Source organism: Micromys minutus (assembly GCF_963924665.1).
Source record: "Micromys minutus genome assembly, chromosome: 5".
In the NCBI taxonomy this organism is placed as follows: Eukaryota; Metazoa; Chordata; class Mammalia; order Rodentia; family Muridae; genus Micromys; species Micromys minutus.
Window position 1 is genome coordinate 68,303,599 of NC_137974.1, and position 20,907 is coordinate 68,324,505.

The 20,907-nt window shown below is 40.0% G+C and overlaps 1 protein-coding gene across 1 annotated transcript in view; it reads right to left on the reverse strand.

Moving 5' to 3' along the window:
• Window positions 1-20,907, reverse strand: part of COL19A1 (collagen type XIX alpha 1 chain) — a gene marked incomplete at both ends in the record, with an annotated part of 301,963 nt that overhangs the window by 189,014 nt on the left and 92,042 nt on the right. Inside the window, 2 exons of the mRNA XM_080916766.1 lie at window positions 1,441-1,494; window positions 9,102-9,155. Coding sequence (XP_080772892.1) covers window positions 1,441-1,494; window positions 9,102-9,155 — 108 coding nt within the window. The remainder of the gene's footprint in view (window positions 1-1,440; window positions 1,495-9,101; window positions 9,156-20,907) is intronic.

Sequence of the window (20,907 nt, forward strand, 5' to 3'; positions counted from 1 at the left end):
TTACTTGCCAACGGAGCAGCTGGGAAGCCTCATGGTGACAGATAATTTTTCTGACAAAGTTTGTATGAGGATCAGCAGAAATAATAAGTGGACCCCCACCGCCACCACTCTGTGCCTTGCAGCTGCAAGGAACTGTCCCCACAGCCTCTCCTAGGCTCTGCTGAATGGGCATTACTTGTGCCTCCAGCTTTCAGAAAGTCCCTTCTGTGCATATCTTCCAGCCTTAGAATTGCTTCGCTGACCTATGTGAAGACAGGTTCCCAAGTATGTGTATCTTGACTACCAAAAAGTCCTTGAAAATGCTGGACTTTACATGCCAGCACCCAGAAGGCAGAGGCAATAGGATCTCTGTGACTTTAAGGCCAGCCACACTGACATTGCAAGTTCCAGCCTAGCTAGAGGTTTCCAGTAAGACCCTGTCTTTAAACAAGTCTTTGAAAAAGCATCCAGAGTTCATGATGTGTCACTGCTGGTGCTTTTCTGTCTCAGGAGCTCTAGTCATTTATTGAGAACTCCATAGTCATCAGGACCAAGTGCCTTTGCTGGGCTTTTGTTGCCTTGAACATGATGGAGTCCACGTGTCAATGCTGTGTGCCATGGGATTGTCATGCTAAGTATGTCTAGGATTTTCTCTTCTTCTCATTAAACTTAGTTATTAGGTTTTAAGATAGAGCATTGTATATCCATCCATTCTTTTGGGGACATGTGAATAAAGTGGTGATTGTTAAGGAGCTTAAATCGGTTACTAAGGACTGCTCTGTGAGAGCATCTCTAGTGCAGAGATAAATGTGGAAGAAAGGCATGGAATTCTGTATGTGCTCAGCATGAAGAATAAAATGTAGATATGTACAATTCCCATGAAATCAGGATTGCCTTGTTACTGCACTCAACACAACCCTTGGATTTAATATTCATTACTGTCACTAAGAGGCCACATCCAAAATGCCATTATGAAATAGTACAGAGTGGGGTGGGGGTGGAGATGGGGGTACATAAGAAATAGATCATTTGGTCTGAAGGGCAGGCAGAAAGTGAGCTTCCTTCCCCCCAGCACCACCTGCCTGGTCATTAAGGTGACAGCTTTGTGTTGTTGGCTGAGTTTCCTGACACAGGACACCTTTGCTAATGTGCTGATGGAACACTCAGGCTGCCAAGCAAAGGTGAGAAACAGGAGGTTTCACTCCTGTGTTAATGTCAACTAGTGGCTGCACACACAGTCTCTCACACCGAAGCAACCGAAAGGCTTTCCTCACTCAGAAGCTTTTCATACAACAGCCTTCCGCCATAGTCAGGATGCTTGTGTAACCAGATAGGATCGACAAGAAGTCACTCGATTTAGGGTGTGTGTATGTGTGTGTGTGTGTGTGTGTGTGTGCGCGCGCGCGCGCGCGCGCGCGCGCGCGAGCGTGGGGGGGGGTGGGCTTTGGGTAGATACAGTACCTTTTCTCCTTTTGGGCCAGGTGGACCTTGAGGTCCCAAGTCACCTTTCAAACCCTGAAAAGAACATAGCAAAAATAATTTCTTACAGAAGAGTCACCAAAAACTTGAATTACTGACAGGTTATTAGTAGCCAAGTCATCCATGCTTCCCCGGACTCCCAAACCCCGTTCTCTGCTCTCTAGTACAGAAACCTGCAACTGGCAACGCTGTGATAGGCACCATCTGCACTGCGGCTGCTTCAGAAACATTAAAGCAGCGCGGGGCCTCAATATTGCATATTTGCACAACTTGGTTTCCTGCTAAAATTACATTAATTCACCATCTGGGGGACCATCATTTAGATCTATATGAGCTTTGAAATATCCTCTTTGGATTAAATTTGTGGATGTTGTAAATACCTCTGATTTAGCATTGATTTAGCCTTTATAAAGCTTGCCAAAAAAATTCATGCATTACATCGAGAAACATGTTCGTGTCTCTATCAAGAAATTTAATTATTGGGAGGAAGGTTACAGAGCCTGTCACTCCCAGGGCTGAAGGGAAAATGTAGCATCTTGTCCATTTGAAACTATGTTTCATTTTCTAATTTTTTTCTTTTTTAACCTGGATTTACAAAGATAATGCAAGAGAGAAAATTTGTTAGATTGTTTTTTTCACAAATCCTCCTGATTGTGGGGTGTTTCTTCTGGTACTCAGTTGGTGATGGCCACATCAATTCTTTAGCTGATTGTGTTCACTGTGGAAATAGAAGGTGAGTCAGATGGACACATCCTGACCACTGGTAAATAAGGGTGGTACCTTCCTTCATTTTGAGCACATGGGACAAGAGAGAAGAAATAATGGAAACGGAAGCATTTGGGAGTGATATTATACACAGTAAGTCTAAACATTTTGCTGTTCCTAGCTGAGGGAGCAAGCTATCACTGCCTGGGAATTTTGTAGTGAATATATATATATAATACACACCCCAGCACCTACAGGTATTCCATATGGAATCCACTAGCAAACCAAAGTAATGAAAGTAAGTGGATGAAATAATTTTTGTTGCACAGAGGATGTGAAAACCATGTAAGACATTAACAAGAACAAGGGATGGATTAAAACATTCAACTTAAAAAAAAAAAAAAAAAACCTCAACTTTGAAATGAAGAAATACCTTGATATATTTTAATCATTGTTTTAGTGTTGAATAAGTAATATTTAATGTGTAGTAGTCTACTACATTTTATTTGGAATTTTATTCGGAATATCTATCTATTTTTTTCTAAAGCAGTAGACAGTTGAGAGTAAAACCTGGCAGAATAATGTCCTAACCTCTTATGGGGAGACAAGTTACATTTCTGTGAATGGATTTCTAGCACTGATTTATCTATGTGTCCACTGAATTTTTCCCCGGTGCCTTGTAGCCCCTCACTATCCTAGACCTATGCTGTCTGATAAAGTATCTGCACACTGGTTACTCTTCTTCTCTGGTCCAGTTCTTCTCAGTGATAAAAACTAGCCATGAGCATGCCATCAAGTTCTTTACTACTGAGCTGCATTTCCAGTTTGGTTTATGATACATAGTATAAGAAAATAATGTTAGATAGTTCATTAATGCTTTTTATACTGTTTGCTGAAATGTTAATGTTGGCAATAATGCATCAAGTAATATATATTAGAAAAAGTAACCTTTCTCCACCATGGCTAAGAGAAACTGTAACATGTTTACTTTTGTCTTGAGTTAGTAGCTTTCTCTATATTTCTGCACCAGTTTGGAGATCAGACACAAGAGAAGAAGGTGGTAACAAAAATTACCTCTATAACCTAATGCTAATCAGGTTCCTGTAAGTGCTCTTCCTAAGTCTAAACCATGCCCTTGCCTTGTCCTTGGCTTCCCTTGGCTTGCTCAACTGGCTATCTAAAAGTATTGCTAAGTCAGCATATAAAACTTTTTCATCCTTGAAATCGCAATGTCTTAAATTAACCCATAAGTCCCACCTGCCCAAGGACCAGGTAACTTCCTGAAATGCTAGGAGTTGTAGTTCTTGGACAATAATAAAGCATCATGGGAAATTACGGTGGCCTATAAATTTGTCCATATAAACCTAAACCGCTACAACTCATGGCTTGAGGCCCTTTTTAGTGGGGAAATTCCAGGGAATGGGGATGACAAAAAAATTCATCTCTTGGTCATTAGTTAATATTTAAAAAAGCTTACTTTAAATTTGGCACACATGGTGGAATTAGTTTTCCTCTGGCAAATCTCAGGATTAATCGAGTGTGCTCTTCATCCCCTCCCTGTGACCTCTCGTCCCTGGCTATCATTAGAAAGAATTCCCCTAGACCAGAACTGTGCCATACTTGATATCCCTTTTTACTAATTCCCCCACATTGTCTCCTCTATGCCACTGTCCACATCTACAGCCTGGTCCTTGTTATATGTGGACATGTGCCTGACCCCCTCTCTTCAATTCCCTGTTACAGCTGTTTTGAATAAAAATTCATTCTTGCTACAAATAAGTAAGCAAGTAAATAAATAAATGCACAAAGTTTCTTTCACAAAGTTAAGATTCTTGCCATTTATGGGACTTGTGAGATAGACAGTGAGCATTTCGGTAGGCATAGTGAGACAAATGCCGGAAGGAGCTGCCTCAGGTGGAATGGTTAGACACTACCTCTGCATACAGGGGACTGCTGTTTTAGAAGGTTTCCGTTCCAGAACAGTCCCAGGGGAAAGTGTACAGGTGATGTAAACAGCAAGTGGAAAAGTCACTAAGGTAGCATCTTATGACATATATTAAGTCAAGGTCAGAGGTCAAAACATATAGATATGGGAACAATGTTTTTTTCTAATTAAGTGGGAGGCCACTTCAATGTTACTAGCCTGACAATCTATTGGATGTGCTTAAGACTGCAATATGGCATTTGGGACTCAGAAAAAGAATAGTGCTTAGTGAATAATCCTAGGTAGTCAGGGCATCTGCATTAAAAAAGGTATACACAGTAGTTATTTTGAAGAGATGCTCAGGATCATAGTTGTAAGAACAGTTAGTTAGGCTGTCTCTTAACAAAAATTATTTATTATATTTTTAGTGCAAGCAAGAGATAATTAATAGTGCTTTTTGTGGTGTTTCCCACTCTGGTTGACAGCTATGTGACAACTGTTCTTTAAGTCATAGAGAACAAAATGCAGCAGAGAAGCAATGTATTCACTAAGCTCCTGCAGCTATAGCTCTGGAAGTAGACCCATGGAACTTATGTCCCCTGTGACAAAGTACTGTGATGTTAAGGCTATGGGTTTGTAATAGGCTCCGAAAAGCAGCTCGGTAATGCTTTCTGCGAGCTCAATTTTTCTCTGCCCGTCATGCTGTTGTTGCTGTCAATGTTACTGAGTGCCAGAGTGGGGGAAAAGGCACAGCACAAATGCATAAAACTTGTTTAGAAATGTGAGCATAAGTCTTTAGTGCCTGGACTGTGCCTTCTAGATAGAAGAGTTGTGACCATGAAACCTTGGCAATATGGTTGCCTAAGCAAGACCTGTACAATGACAACATCTGTTGACAAGCCAGTGCAGGTTAAGGAAATTTCACAAGGCCCCATTTCTGGATGAAGAACTGTCAGCAATCAGTGGCTGGAAAGAAAGGAATCATCTCCCCCAAGGGATGTGCCTAGTTATGAGTTATCTAATCTTAAAAAAAAAAGGTATCAGCCCTAGACACATGTGCATAAAAACATCATAAAATGAACTTGGTTGTGTGTGTGTGTGTGTGTGTGTGTGAGAGAGAGAGAGAGAGAGAGAGAGAGAGAGAGAGAGAGAGAGAGAGAGAGAGAGAGAGAGAGAGAGAGGAGAGAGAGAGAAGGGGAGATTATAGAAGAGGTCATGACCTTGAGGAATGGTGGAGATATGGAAGGAGTTTTTAATTACAAAACTTTAAGTTAAAAAGCACAAAGCATCAAATGCAATGTATTTGAAACGTAAGGCATGGATGAGCATCTATTATTAGGGATCTCAGTAATTTGATTCCCCGCAGCATGTCAGTCGTAAATGCATGTTCTGAGAGATAGAAAGTTTTCTCTAAAGGCAAAATAAAAGCCAAGGGATGTTGTCACATAAAGCAAGTAGACTGCAGAGTTTTTATTGGAAAAATCTACTGTGCATTTAATATAGCATTTTAAAAAGTCAGATGGTATAAAATATTATTTATTAAAAAATTTAAGCTACTAATTAATTCCTTGCCCTATCTACTGATCTAATCTTGCTTCCTAGCAAAGGCAACAGCTGTCACCAGTTGATACTTTCTGGTTCTGTGATTTCAGGGTCCTCTGTAATTAGCAGTATAGATCACACTTGTATATGGAGATTTGTGTGATAATTGGAGGAATGTCAGTTACAGTAATTTTGTCATAGGGTGTTTTGAAGATCAAAATAAACATAAAGAGGAGACTAAACTGAATAACTGAGACCTACTCTTCTGAGGTTGAATGGAAAGAAATTAATGAAAGGGCATCTATTAAAAATAGTATGTCACACCTGCAAGTTTCTGATAAAAGGAAATGATTGATTACACAATTCTTATGTGTGCCGAGCACCTTTCTACTGCTGCTTACATGGTGACTCCTTTGATTCTCTCAGGACAGTGGCAAGTACTAATAATCTGATTTTCCCATTGTGCAAATAAGGAAACTGGGACGATAAATAGGGTGATGTGACTTGTAGCTACTGGAGGAGCTGGGATTCTAACCAGACAGTCTGACTTCCATGGTTACAATAGGATACGTGCGGACTATCTCAGATCTGTTCTAAGATACTGTTGCTGAATCTGTTCCATGCTAGATAACAATCAGAATCACTTAACTATCCAATAATCCAAGATCTTTTGTTTTGAAAGGTAAATTGTAGAAATTTAAAAAAATGTTCTATTTCTGTGTTGCTTAGTACCCATTATTTTACTACAGTAAAAAAGCATTTATTAATATTTTAGAGTTTAAGCACAAAGTTCACACAAGTTTACACACACACGCACACGTTCACACACACACACACACACACAGAATTTTTGTCGTCCCTATGAATAAAGGCTATTTAATATGACTTGAGAACCTTGAGGACAAAACACATTCTGCTCTTCTTCGTCTTTTTTGGAGCTTATAATATAATTACAGCATTTCTCCTTGTCTTTTCCTCCCTCTCAACTCTTCCATATACCTTTCCTTGCTCTCTTTCAAATTCATGGCCTCTTTTAAAATGAAATGTTATTGTACGCATATACATACATATATATACATATATATATGCATACATACATACACACAGACACACAGACACAGACACACAGACACACACACACACACACACACACACACACACACACAAAGATAATCTCACATGGCAGAGAATTGTCTTGTTCTAAATCCCACAGTGCCCAGCTGAGAAAGAATGGACCAGCGTGCTTCCTTTTTCTAAACTAAGTAGGCTAGCTATTTTGTGAAAAAGTTGGCACAGAAAGATGTATTATACAATAATATATCACATCTTACTAAATCCAATATGCAACAGTGAAAACCATCAAGACAGACCTGTTTGAATTCATTTAGTGGAAATATTAAACCATTACAAGTCACTGTAGTATAGAAAGTAGCTTAGAAGGTTGCAAGCCTGATATATTGAATTTGCTCACTTGGATTCTAACTGAGCATTCTGGAAGCTAAAATCTCAATAGTGGCTTTCTTTAGTGAGATTTAAAATCACCATTAACATACCATACATTTCTTAAGAGGTGTGCCTGTAATCACAAGGTCAGCATGAGTTGTCACAAGTGCTGAAAAGGTGTTTTGCCCCGACGATCAGGCTGTGGGCTATGTCATGATTTGGTAGGAAAATGAGACCTTTCTGTCAAGCATTCAAGATTAAAGGATGATTTTACTATTTTCTTTGTTGACATGTAAAGGATGTTTTCCTTCCTTGATTTTCCCGGAGATACTCAGGAGCCATGGCCAAGAAACAGGAATAAGTAAGGAGAGCTTGCTTTCTTCTTTAGTCTCACTAGCTTTGACGAAGCTGTGGCGATGAAAACATTCTTTTCCAGACACTGCTTTTAATAGAAATTTGAAATTCAGTCTTCTGCTACCTTTTAGAGCATTGTGGCAGGTGATTTGCTGAGCAAATCAATGGGCTGTCTCTTGCTTAGTAGCGTGCTCCGTAGTCTTAAGAAATTGCAGGGTAAGAGGAATAAAACCTTTCCTACTGGAGTTGTATTTGCTTGACCATCCCATTCAGGAGGAATGCTTATCTCCCCATAATGCACTCTCTATTGGTCTGGCCTTATTCTATTAATGTCACAAATAGGGTAAACTATGGGCCTTTGCTCATACTCCAGAACTCTGACCATTGAACCGAGTACCATGGTGCAGTGATTATCAAGGTAGGTTAGATGCTGCATTTAAACAAATGGAACAGCATCCTGATATAGCAAGAGAAGGCAATAAGAGTATTCCAGACTCCTCGGCTGGAAGCCACTGGTTCTAGTGCATAACACATGCTAGGAAATTCACTGCAAAGGTGAGCAGCAAAAGGGACTAGTGTCACAGTAACAACGTGAATGGATATTCTTGGGAAATATGCAAGGAACGAAAGGCAAGGGTGGCACAAAGAAACTTGTGCCAGGAGTGACTTCTGGGGTGTTTCTCTTTTGGAAGTAAGTCTCTTATGAACCCTCTAAATCCCTCCACAGTCCACAAAGATTGTTCTTCACCCTTTCTCCCTGTTGTGAAGGTCTACTGCACACAAGATGGATTTCACAATACCTCTAGGCATGTCAAGGATGTCAAAGGCTTCCAGGCATTATGGAGCTGAGCAGAGAGCCATGGGTAGTGTTTCCTTCTACTTGATTCATAAAGTAGGCAATGTGGCTCTTTGAACCATATAAGCAGTTTATGTATAGATGAGACTGTAAAGGAGGTTAAGAGTTGCTACTGTAAGCTCCCAGTTCAAACTGCATTTCAATAGAAAGCTGTGACTGTTGATTTGAATAGATACATTTCAGAAAAAAAGCAAAAGAAAAGGAAAATTAGCCTACTGCTCAAATTTCACTCTAAGATCCACAGTAGTGCTCTGTAAGGAGGGGCAATAGCTCTCTAGGAAAGGGGCGGATATGAATTGGGTTCAAACATGTCAAAGGCTATAGCATACTTTAGCTTAGAGCACTCTCCTCTTGTATGGGGTGGTCAAGGGGTCATGGCTTTCTGGATGAGTGTATGAGCCTAGTACACAGCCTCCCTTTTCTCTCTTCCTCTCTACATACATGCCATCCTGCAGACACAACCATTCTCTAGAGGGAAACAAAAGTGATGTAGACTGTGAAAGCCAGCTGGGAACACAGGTCACAGCTGAACATATGCAGGAAGAAATTGACAGTGAAAGCAAGGCTTTTTAAAAAAAAAAAAATCATCAAGAAATGAAGACGAAGAAAAGACATTCATGAGACGAATGAAGCCTTGGAGAGCCCGGTAATGAAACTTAAACATTGCAGTAAAAAGGCTGTGTAAAAGCCTGCCACCGTCCTTCCCTTTGTTTGACTGTGGCTGGCTCTGCCAAGGACAGCCAGATTTAATCGCGTTAGAAAGACTATTTCAGTGGTAAAATCTAAACAGAGCATTATTCAAAAGAGAATTGGTCTTACATCTTGTCCATTAAGGCCAGCCAGACCAGTGTCTCCTTTGGCTCCTGGTTCACCCTGGAAAGAAATAATTTAAACAATCAAAAAAGTCATATTTCAAAACCTTTACTAAGAAAAAAGTCAGGAGAGCTATGTAGTTTGGCAATATATATAACAAAGTGATTAATTTGCTAATCCTCTGGAAGAAGCACGCATTTAAAAATAAGCAATTCTGAGCCCTAAAACCAAAGAAGTTCAAAGGTTCAAAGGAACACTACATAAAAATGATTGGAGGAGAATTAGAAGAATTACTTTTTTTCTTCTATAAGCAAGAAGGAATTTTCCAGAGGGCAATGTGGCAATATATATCAAGTCTCTTAAATCATTTCCTTACACCTGGCCTTGTGATTTTACTTTAAGAGTGTATCCTAAGGAAATAACCAGATGCAAAGCTTAAGGCACCTTATAGGGAACACAGTGGTATTTACGAGAAACATTCCACATGCCCAGGGAATAAGGACCTGATTCAATAAATTATCTATCACACTTAGATAAATGGACTATGGTTCAGCTACAAAAGTCATATTATACATATTTCATCCTATAAAAGTACTGGTATCTAAACAGTAGAATTCAAAGAACAAATTGATAAGTCCAGTGTATATACCTCAGCTAATATGCACTCTTTTGTTTTTTATTTTTTTAAGAGATTGAGTGTTCATTCCAATTGGGACAAGTTGACAAAGCTTAGGGAACGTTGTGGGAATGGAGGCAGAAAGGGAAGGAGGCAGAGGAGTCTGAAGGGTCCACTGGACAAGACAGAGTTACCATAGAACCTGTAGTTACCAGCGCAAGACCAAGCCAGTCAGAACCCTGCCATAGATGATGGAGACACATTGTAGGCTCCACCCCTTAATAAGGGGCTTCTGGTAGATGTCATGTGCTCTTAGTAAGTTACAATTGCTCAAGAGGATAATTAATATCATTGTGGATGATAATAACAATAGTGACAAAATGTTTTTGCTCAGTTTCTGTATTAAAGGTAGATATATTTATTAGCACAGCATATAAACCTATCTGCGTGGAAGTCAGTATTTTGCTAGCAGCCTTCATAGGAAGATGTAGAACTCTCAGCTCCTCCTGCATCATGCCTGCCTGGATGCTGCCATATTCTTGCCTTGATGATAATGGAATGAACCTCTGAACCTGTAAGCCAGCCCCAGTTAAATGTTGACCTTATAAGAGTTGCCTTGGTTACCAATTCCACATCTGATAGAGGTCTAATATCCAATATATACAAATAACTCAAGAAGTTAGACTCCAGAGAATCAGACAATCCTATTAAAAATGGAGTACAGAGCTAAACAAAGAATTCTCAGCTGAGGAATATGGAATGGCTGAGAAGCACCTAAAGAAATGCTCAACATCCCTAGTCATCAGGGAAATGCAAATCAAAACAACTCTGAGATTTCGCCTCACACCCATCAGAATGCCTAAGATAAAAAACTCAGGTGACAGCAGATGCTGGCAAGGATGCAGAGAAAGAGAAACACTCCTCCATTGCTGGTGGGGTTGTTGTAAGCTGGTACAACCACTCTGGAAATCAGTCTGGCAGTTCCTCAGAAAATTGGACATAGTACTACCTGAAGACCCAGCTATTCCACTTCTGGGCATATACCCCAAAGATGCTCCAAAGTATAATAAGGACACATGCTCTACCATGTTCATAGCAGCCTTATGTATAATAGCCAGAATCTGGAAAGAACACGGATGTCCTTCAACAGAGGAATGGATACAGAAATTGTGGTACATTTACATAATGGAGTACTACTCAGCTACTAGAAACAACAGCTTTACGAAATTCCTAGGCAAATGGATGGAACTAGAGAATACCATCCTGAGAGAGATAACCCAGTAACAAAAGAACAAACATGATATGCAGTCACTGATAATTCGATACTAGCCCCAGAAAGCTCTGAACACCCAAGAAACAACTCACAGACCTTATGAAGCTCAAAAAGAAGGAAGGCTAAAATATGAAAGACTCAGTCCTTCTTAGAAAAAGAAAAAGATCATTTATTCATTATATATTATTATGTAACAAATTTTGTGAGCTATAATAATATTTTATAAAATAAATAAATTAATAAAAAAAGAAAAAAAAAGAAAAAAAAAGAATTGCCTTAGTCATGGTGTCTGTTCATAGCAATAAACCCCAACTGAGACAATCATTAAGATGATTTTTAAAAATTCTATCCTTCATAATTTTTAGTGAGCATTGCTATTTTTCTTGCAAAAATATTGAACTAAGCACAATTTTAAGAAGTTATAAAAATTTAAACAGTGAAATCATCTATAAACAGAAATACGGACATGTACTCCCAATAATCTAAGATTATCAGCTTCTAATGAAATGAAATATAAATAACTTCTGGAGTATAATACACACACAGGTAAAATAAAATAAACAACCCCAATTTTCCTAGCAAGTAGAGACTAGAAATGCAGTGAGTATTTCAAGTCTAAAATATAAGGTGAAGTGTTACTCAGGCGTCTCAGTGGCCACATTCATCTTTTTGGATTCATATCCTTTTAAAAAGTTAAAAACTGATTTTCCATCCAATGACATGGCTCAGTAGGAAGGGACACTCAGCACTAAGCTGCAGGACCTGAGCTCAGTCTCTTCATCCCACATAGCAGGGGGAGAGAATCGACCCCTGAGCTGTCTTCTGATTCTCGCTTCTGTGCAATGGCATGCAGGCCTTCTCTATCTCCCACTTTCCAAGCCAAAACAACAACAGCAACAATACCCCACGAATGAACCTAATTTGAAGAATTATCTCTCAGTTATCCTAGACACATTTCAAACAGTCTCATCCCATTGAGCTCCTCGCATTTTCTATCATGAAAGCACATTCACCTGGACAGTGATGTTCACAGAGAATGTTACCTATGACTGAAAGCTTAGGCATTGTGCATCTAGCACTATAGGATGTGGCTAATGGGGTGTGCAAAAGGATCTTAAACAACCACAGATTCTAAGGACAGGAGTCCTATCAACAGGGATGATAAGAACACTGGCTGCTCTTTCGAGGACTCAGCTTCATTACCTAGTACCCACGGGGTAATTCAAATCTATCTGTAACTCTAGTCCTAAGGGAACTGGCATTCTCTTCTGGCTTCCAAGGTACCAGGCATATCCGTGTTACACAGGCATACATGCAGGAAAAACACCCATATACATAAAAATAAATTCTAAACAAGAGTCCCATCTACAGAGAAGAAAATATTTATCTACTTATAAAAATGTTGCCTACACGGCACAGAAGAGTTGTTTATGAAAGTGGAGTGAAATTTCTGGCACAGGAAGACAAGTAGAATTTTATAGGTGCCATCATTAATATTTGAAATGTATTTTACTTCAAACAAACACAATCTCAAGTTTGAAATAACTCAGGGGCTAGTGATTCAGTTCTATGGCACATCCTATGCTAGCATAAATTGTATAAAATCCATATTCGTATAGAACATTGACAAACTTGGCTAAAAGAAGGGCAAAGGAAGATGATGGTGATGGTGATGGGGAGAAGGATGATGTTGAAGATGGTGGTAGCAGTGCTGCTGATGCTGATGTAGCGACTGTGATGCTGCAGAGAACAGAGCTGATAGTCTGATGAAGTTAATCCTGTAGGGTAAGGGGGTGCATTGTAACAGAAAGCCAAAGAAACAGCATACCACTTCAAAGTGATCTCTCGTGTCAATAGCAATAACAACAAAATCTACTTTAAGCACCAACATTCCACATAGGAGTAAACCAAAGGCAAGACATTTTAAGTCATATGTCCAATGTCCCCAATTCAACTCAGGCACCGTGACTTAAAGCCGGCGCTCTAAAACCATTAAACTCGTTTGTTTCACAACATAAAAACATTATGAAGCTGAAATGCTGCACATCTGGTTCTCTTTAAAGAAGGAGGCAAAGTCACTTAAAATGTTCATAGTGTGGGTCCCAGAAGGCACGTGGGGGCTGGAGAGACAGCATGGTGGCCCGGATAGCTTGCTGCTCTTCCAGAATACTGAGCTTTGTGCCCAGCACAGGCATCAGATGCCCCTATACCTGCCTGCAGCTTCAGCTCTTAGGGGATCCTATCGCTTTGTTCTTCCTGGACAAACACATGTGCTCACAGGTGTGCATGCATGTGTATGTCTGTGTGTGTCTCTCTGTGTGTGCATGCACACTCACCTCCCCATGCAAGAAATTAATAAATACATATTTTTTAAGAGAACAATAGGCCGGTCGGTGTTTTGATTGAAGGATATGCATTTGGCAGAGTCATGGTATATAGTAAGGTTCATTTACGCTCTATCTGCACACCTATCTGTCTGTCACGGGGTGGTCTAACCTCAGAACTCTTGGCAACTCTCCTCTGTAGGGTGTCCCCTACACTGCTGGGTGTTCAGCATCATCCCAGGCCTCATTTCACTGCAGGCCAGAAGCCATCCTGTCTTCTACTCCATGTCTCTTTGGTAACAGCAAATCAAAATGTCTACAGACCTTTCTAAATACCCCCCTAGAGAGCGACACTACTTCCGGTGAAGAAAACCATCGATATATTCATTGAATATATAGTGTAGATATGTAATATGTTCGTGATATAAAACACTCCAGTGATCCAAAGCATGTTGTCATAAACAATGAAAAGAAGGGCTGAAATGTGCAGTCTTGCACTTAATTCTGGGTTGATCAGACAGCTGCCTTGTAAGTGTTAAAGGATGAAAAGAATGCATAGCTGAATGCAGCTCAGACACAGAGTGGACAGTCCCAAGCATGGAACAAAGATATCCATAACAAAGAAAAGTAGTGTGCTTGATAAATTACTAGCAAACTAATAGGACTGCTATCATCTGAATCAAGAATAAAATACAAAAATACTACTTGGTGGCAGACTGATTAAAAGAATTAACAGGAAGAATTTTCGTTATTCGTTAGAGAAAGAAGTATATTCTAACTGGTAGTCAGGCTAAATGTGTAGGGGAAAAACACCAAAGAAGTACAGAGGTGTTAGATGACAGGCTTGTTTTAAGTGGAATCAACTAGTCAGGCTCCAGGCAGGATGCAAATGATCATGACGGCTTCTCTGTTTTAAATTCTATCATTGTTTGCAAAAAAATGAAGTGGTGGGCTTTGAATCCAGACGAAGAAAAAAAAACCATACATTCATGTGTTGCATATTTAATACATCTCAGACAAAAGAAAGTTGGAAATAGTAACCAGCTGCTTCTTTCTCTGCGCTGGAGAGAAATGAGCATGAACCAAACTGTAGCCTTCGAAGTTTCATCTCAAATTTAAGAACCACTTACTCTGACATCCGAGGGAATTAGCAAGCAGGAAGAACGGAGTGGTTGTTTCTTGGTATTTCACTTGGTTTTAAAAGACAGAAGAGTTTTGAAAATACATAGTGTCTGAAGGTTTCTTTTAAACATATAACTCTGGAAAGTTAGACTGATGGGAATCAAAAATTAATTCTAACCAAAGTATGGAGGAAAGAAGGGAGTCAAGTCTCACTGAGGACTTTCCCACTCTCTGTTCTTTCCTGAAACTGATGTTAAGATTAGATCATGCTGTTGAGTAGCAAAGTCCTTTTTACAGTGTATGAATTTCCCCGGAAATGTCTGTAGAAACAGGTAAGGTATTAGTGTTGTATATTTCTATAGAGATCATCAGTAACATAACAGTACATATTTCCCCTACCAGGACTGGTGCTTTATACAGGACAGATTACTTTTTAAATGTGTCTGTGCATATGAGCAGGTGCCTGCAGAGAGGCCTGAGATGTCAGGATGCGCACAGGGCAGGATTATGAGTAGTCTGGAATCACCCATATAGGTGCTGGGAAGCAAACTCTGATCCTCTGCACAAACATGCTCTGTAGCAAGCAGTTGGAATGAGACTAGCTCCCATCTGCTCCTGTATCAAATACTCAGACCCCCGTGGGTGGAATTGTTTGGGAAGATTAGAAGGTAGGACCTTAGTGGAGAAATTTCATCACTGAGGGTGAGGGGGAGGGGGGAAGATTTCAAACGACTATTCCCAATGTGTCTCCCTGACTTCTACTTGTGTGGATAGAGACTGAGCTCTCAGCTGTGAATGCCACCATGCCTTTGTGGCACCATCATGGACTCTAACACTCTGAAAACGTAAGACCAATTAAATGCTTTCTTTGGTATGTTGTCTTGGCCATGGTGCTTGTCATGAGAGAAAAGTAAATGAACACATGCCCTTAACCATTGGTCCATTTCTCCAGCACCATAGGCGCTTCATTCAGTTCTCTCAGAGACCATGATTGGCTAGTATTTTCATCCCCATTTTGCTGGGATAGCTCAGGGACTATAAGTAACTTCCAATCTCAAAGTACTTCCACCATTGCAAGTTACTTGCTCTGCAAAAGTAAAATCTCATTTGGTTTAGGTTCTCTTTGTCCACAAGCCTGGGGCTTTCATTGATTTCGGCTGCAGCTGACTGACAGACAGCTCCTATAAAGTTAGTTGCATGAACCACCAGGGCCAATGCGCATTTCAAACTCTATCGGCATTGCTTTCCTTGGTCTTCTGTTTCTGGAATTGTTGTGGAGCCAGTGAATTAATTTAACTCTGGCAAGACAACATAGGCAGGTGAGAGGAAGTGATGCTCCTGAGTATCAAAGGTCACCAAAGTGAGCATATTAGTTTCAAGAGGGGGACAGTTCCAAACCACCACCTTCTGGTTTCCCGAGGTGACCTCAGCCGCATTTGCCCAGGTGCCCTCGGTGAGAAGCAGCTCACCAACAACCAATACTGTCCCTTTAAGTTCTATCACACTCTCACACTTCCTTCAGTCCTATTTCTCGAGATCTGTTTCCTATTCTCTATTTGAAGAATAAACCTTTCAGTGGGGTTCTTCGAAATGTTTCTAAGAACTAAATGGAAGGTCTATTACTTGAAACCCAAAAACTACATGTCTCACTAAAATTTTTTCTCTATTCACTGGCATTCAAAACAGACTGGGAGTGGTGGCCCAGTGGTGGTGCCAGTGCTTAAGAGGCAGAGGCAGGTATACCTCTGTGAGCTTGAGCCTAGCCTGATTTACAAACTTGAGTTGAAAGGCAGCCAGCCAGGACTGTACAAAAACAAAGAAGCAACAACAACAAGTCCAGAAAAGATGCAGCCTTTGCGAAGATTTGCTGACTCAAACAGTAGACGGCTCTGTTCTCTTTAAGAAACAGTTTAACATAAAGCCTGTTATTATTATTTCCAGAGTCATGGCTAGCAGTTAACTCTGCTAATTGCTATAGGAGGAAAACTGCCCAGTTGCCATTTATATAAGCACTGCAAAATTCAAGACTCTCTTAGAATTGGCCTCTGGGAAAGATACAAGTAGGGGATGGTCATTCGTGTTCTCTAGTAGTCTCAGAATTTCCTGGCTCCTGAAACCCGAGTTTTTGGAATAGAGACAAAAGGGGCATTCTCGGGACTGTTCCCATGACTTCTGATGATGACAGGCCGCAGTTAGTCAGTGCACCACGAAAAACATCACAGTGCAGAACACAGGCAAACTGCACATTACAACCTACCCCTTCCCATCACTTACAACTGCAGTGTCTAGGTGATAAATGACAAATAGTAAGAAGCAAGCCCTCTAGAAATAAGAGAGTAAGGCACTAGGAATGGATGAGAGGGGCAGAAGGGGAGTAGGGAAAGGGCGGCTGGTTTTTATAGGTAGAGGCAGCATAGTGATAAATCCTAGCTAGTGGAACAGAACAGGAGAATGATGCTTTGGGGGAAGGCCAAATCCAAAGGGATGTCTATGGGAGGAGATAGGTAATGGGCAAGAGCAAGACATCAAATGGAATACTAAAGGCCCATACTGCAAAGCTACTAATCAGGACCAGCTCGGCTCGCCGGTGTACACAAGGACAGAGGCACAGAGTAGGTCTCATAGAGAATCCTGAGGAAAACGATGGAATTTGAAATGACAGTGCCAGGCTGACTAAGGCTTGTTGCCACATGCAGAGTAAATTCCCCAAACTGCCAAATCATCTGCGTAATGGCCTGGCCATTTCCAAATTACAGCGATGTCAGCAATAATATTTCAGACCATTTCCAAAATTCCCCATTTCATTTTATTTTGCTGATGCGGAAAGGAAATGAAACTCGATACACATTTGAGAGAAGCAATTCGGTCCTCTGCAGCTGCTGCCTGGTATCCAGACAGAATGACAGATCCAGGGAATTCTCCATAATCATCGTGGGCCAATTTCAACTGGTCTGGGAGCCATTGCTTTCTTCTCTGTCACTGACTCATTTCTTGTCTAACTAGGATGAATGCATTACACAATTTTTTTTTTCTTTGCTGGTTTGGGAATGGAAGTTTCTAAAATACATTTTAAAATGAATTGCCACTCTCTTAGAACTAATAAGATGCTGGGCATAAGGAATTTTATGATAGAAAAAAAGTCATGACTTTTTTTCTGCCCTGAGCTGTAGTTTCTTTATTTGTAACCTTGAGCTAAGGGTATTGCTAGCTCCTGGCTGATTTTGCACTTACCTCCCGTGAAAGGTATTTATGAGCTGCCCGTAAATTATTTTTGTCAAAATAGAAACATCCACTACTATAAATTCATGATACTGAAAACAGTAGTCTGATCTGTGTAATTCTTTCCTCACGATTAAAACACTCCTTCATGAAGGAGAGGCAAGAAGTTCAGACTCAAAAAGCTAACAAGAGTTATAGGACTAGGGAAGCCCAGAATGCCACAGGGCCCCAAAGCTGCAGCCAACTACAACAGCTGCAGCCTGAAGACCCTTCAGTGGGTAGTTTTCTCCAGTCTTCTTTCCTGCGGAGGTAGGCTTTTTGTCTTTGAGTTACCCATGTTCCTGTAAGGAGCCCCCAAAATCCATTGGTTCACCAAGCTAGATTTGGATGGAATTGTTTTCTTGTTCTATGATCTCTTCCATCCCCAGGATGAACAAATGCTTGCTTAGGTCTCCTAGAAGAGTCACATCTAAGAAAATGAGAAGTATCCTTAATCACAGAAAAAAAATGTAATCTTGGTAAGAGTAAGGCGAGACTTTAATAGCTTATTATTAAGTCATGTAGAAAATATGAATACTTTTCCTGTGCTACCTCTGACTACCTCATCTGTGCTTTTTGCCTTTATACATGTTAATTTCTTTCTAAATACGATGTTTTAAAGAGTTTATCTTATTGCTATTATTATAAATCGTGTGGGTCAACTCTAGTCACTGGACCTGGACTGAAGAAACTCAACTGTACATTTGAGATCGGAGAACAATTTCAACTAAATCAGATTGAAATTGCTATGACAGGCAAGCGGAGGTGCCTCTGCTGGTCACTTCTATAGTGATAAGGCCACTTGCACTGTGAAGTGTTAGATAATCAAGCAAGTTAGTAGCATTGCAGTTTTATACAAAACCTTGTACTAAGCACGGTGGATAAAGGGGCTTATCATTGCTGTCTGGGGAAGAGTAATCTGTGGCAATTTGCAAGGGAAACCACAATGTTGAAAGCCACATGAATTCAAGAGTAAAGAAAGTACTAAAAAGAAAAAAAGTAGTCATTCCCGGGAATGTTTATGTTTCACACAAAAGCTAAGTTAGCCCCTGCAGTACATTAAAACTTAAATGATCTGTCATCCTAACAGCTGCAGCTCACAGAGATGAATGGATCAGGAGGAAGAGACTCAGTGGCTAGGTGAAGTTTCTCTTATTAGCCAAACAGGGGACAATTTTAGTATCAGTGAGGACAAGGTCAATGAATTAAAGCAGATCTATTAAACCAAAACCCAAACAATAAAATATAATTGGTAGCCATCTGCAGATGCAAACGCTTGGTTTTGAAAACTATATAAAGTGAAAAATATTTAACAAATCCTTCTTACTGGTGTACAACATGGCATAATTGGAGACTTGATTCAAGACAGTTCCTCCTTACAAAATATTACATTTAACAAAATAGAGGGTATAATAAAGTTTAAATATCATCATTTTGGCTGTCCTCATAGAATGAATGGATCTACATATTGGTGAGAAATGACTTTTACAAACAGAAAAAAAAGTATTCTACGGTGGCTCAAGAGATGCTTCAGCTATATAAGCACGAGAAGCCAAGTTCAGACCCATAACATCACATTAAAAACTAATATCGAAGCCATAGGTGAAGTGCATGCCCTTAATCTAAGAGTTCATAAGGCAAAAATCAGCAGATTCCAGGGCCCATTGATCACCTAGTCTGGCCCAGTCAGTGAATTCCACCTTCAGTGAGTTAACTGGTCTTAAAACAAGGTGGATAGGACTTGAAAAAGACACCTAAATATGTCATCCAGGCTTCAGATGTAATCACACTCTTACACACACACACACACACACACACACACACACACTGGAATAGAAAAGACCAATAACTTATCTAGAAAACTCAAAGTACAGCTTCAAAAGCAGAGTGAATTAAGCAGGACAGAACACTAGAACTCTACCTAAAGTAGAGGATCTAGACCAAATGAGCCACAAATACAATTTTTTTTTTTTTTAAAAAAAAAAAACCCATTGGAAAGGAAAATACAGGAAATGAAGAATACCAGACCTTTTGAGTTATAGGCACACTTGGGACAATCAATGACATGGACCAGATCTTCACCGAAATCGCAGAAGAAAACTCCCCCCAAACTAAAGAGAGAAACACCTACATGGTTACATGAAACACACAGATCACCAAATAGACAACCAGGAAAGGAAGCCCCTGTAGCATTGCTGTAGTTAAAACACCGAGCATGCATAACAAAGACATAACAAAGGGAGTTACAAGAGAAAAAACACAAGTCATGTATAAAGGAAAATCCATCAGGATAACAGTGTTTTCAATGGAAACTTTGAAAGCCAAAAGAGCCTCAAGCAATGGATTCCACATCCTAAAAAACCATGACATCCAGCCTACACTAATATACCACACTAAGCTATATGCCATAATTGAAGGTGAAAGTTTCCCTGATATAAACAGCCTTACAGAGTTTATATCCACCAAACCAACCCTAAAGAAAGCAAAAGAAGCAACGTATTAGGATGAAGAAGGAATGAGCAAAGCTAGGAAACTGTGAGAAAAATACAAAATCACAATTATTAAAGCACAAAATTCCACTGATGACGCGTAAGCACCAAAATTCAACAACTTGGTGACTGGAGCTCACACACATGGAGGGAACCATGGCTCCAGCTGCATATGTCACAGAGGATGGTCTTACCGGGCATCAGCAAGAGAAGAGGCCCTTTGTCCTGTGAAGGTTTGGTGCCCCAGTGTAGGGGAATGCCAGGGCATGGAGGTGGGAATGAGTAAGAGGGTAGGTGGGGTAACACTTTCATAGAGGCAAGGGGAGGGAGATGGAATGGAGGATTCCAGAGGAAAAACCAGGAAAGGGGATAAAATTTGAAATGTATGTAAAGAAAATATCCAATAAAAATAATAAAAAATTTTAAAAAGAGAAACAAGAAAAAAAAAAAAAAAGAAATAGAAGTACTCCCAATCTCCTTTGATATCCAAACCAAGTAAACAAACACACACAAAGAAACAAAACCACAAACCAATATCTCTGATGGATATAGACCCAAAAATGCTTAGTAAAATTCTTACAAATAGACTACATATATACATAAAAAGATTATACACCATGACCAAGTTGGCGTATTAACAAAATGTAGGGATGTCCAACATAGGCAAGTCAATACATATAATAACATAAATGAACTTAAGGAAGAATAAACACATGATCATCTCAATACA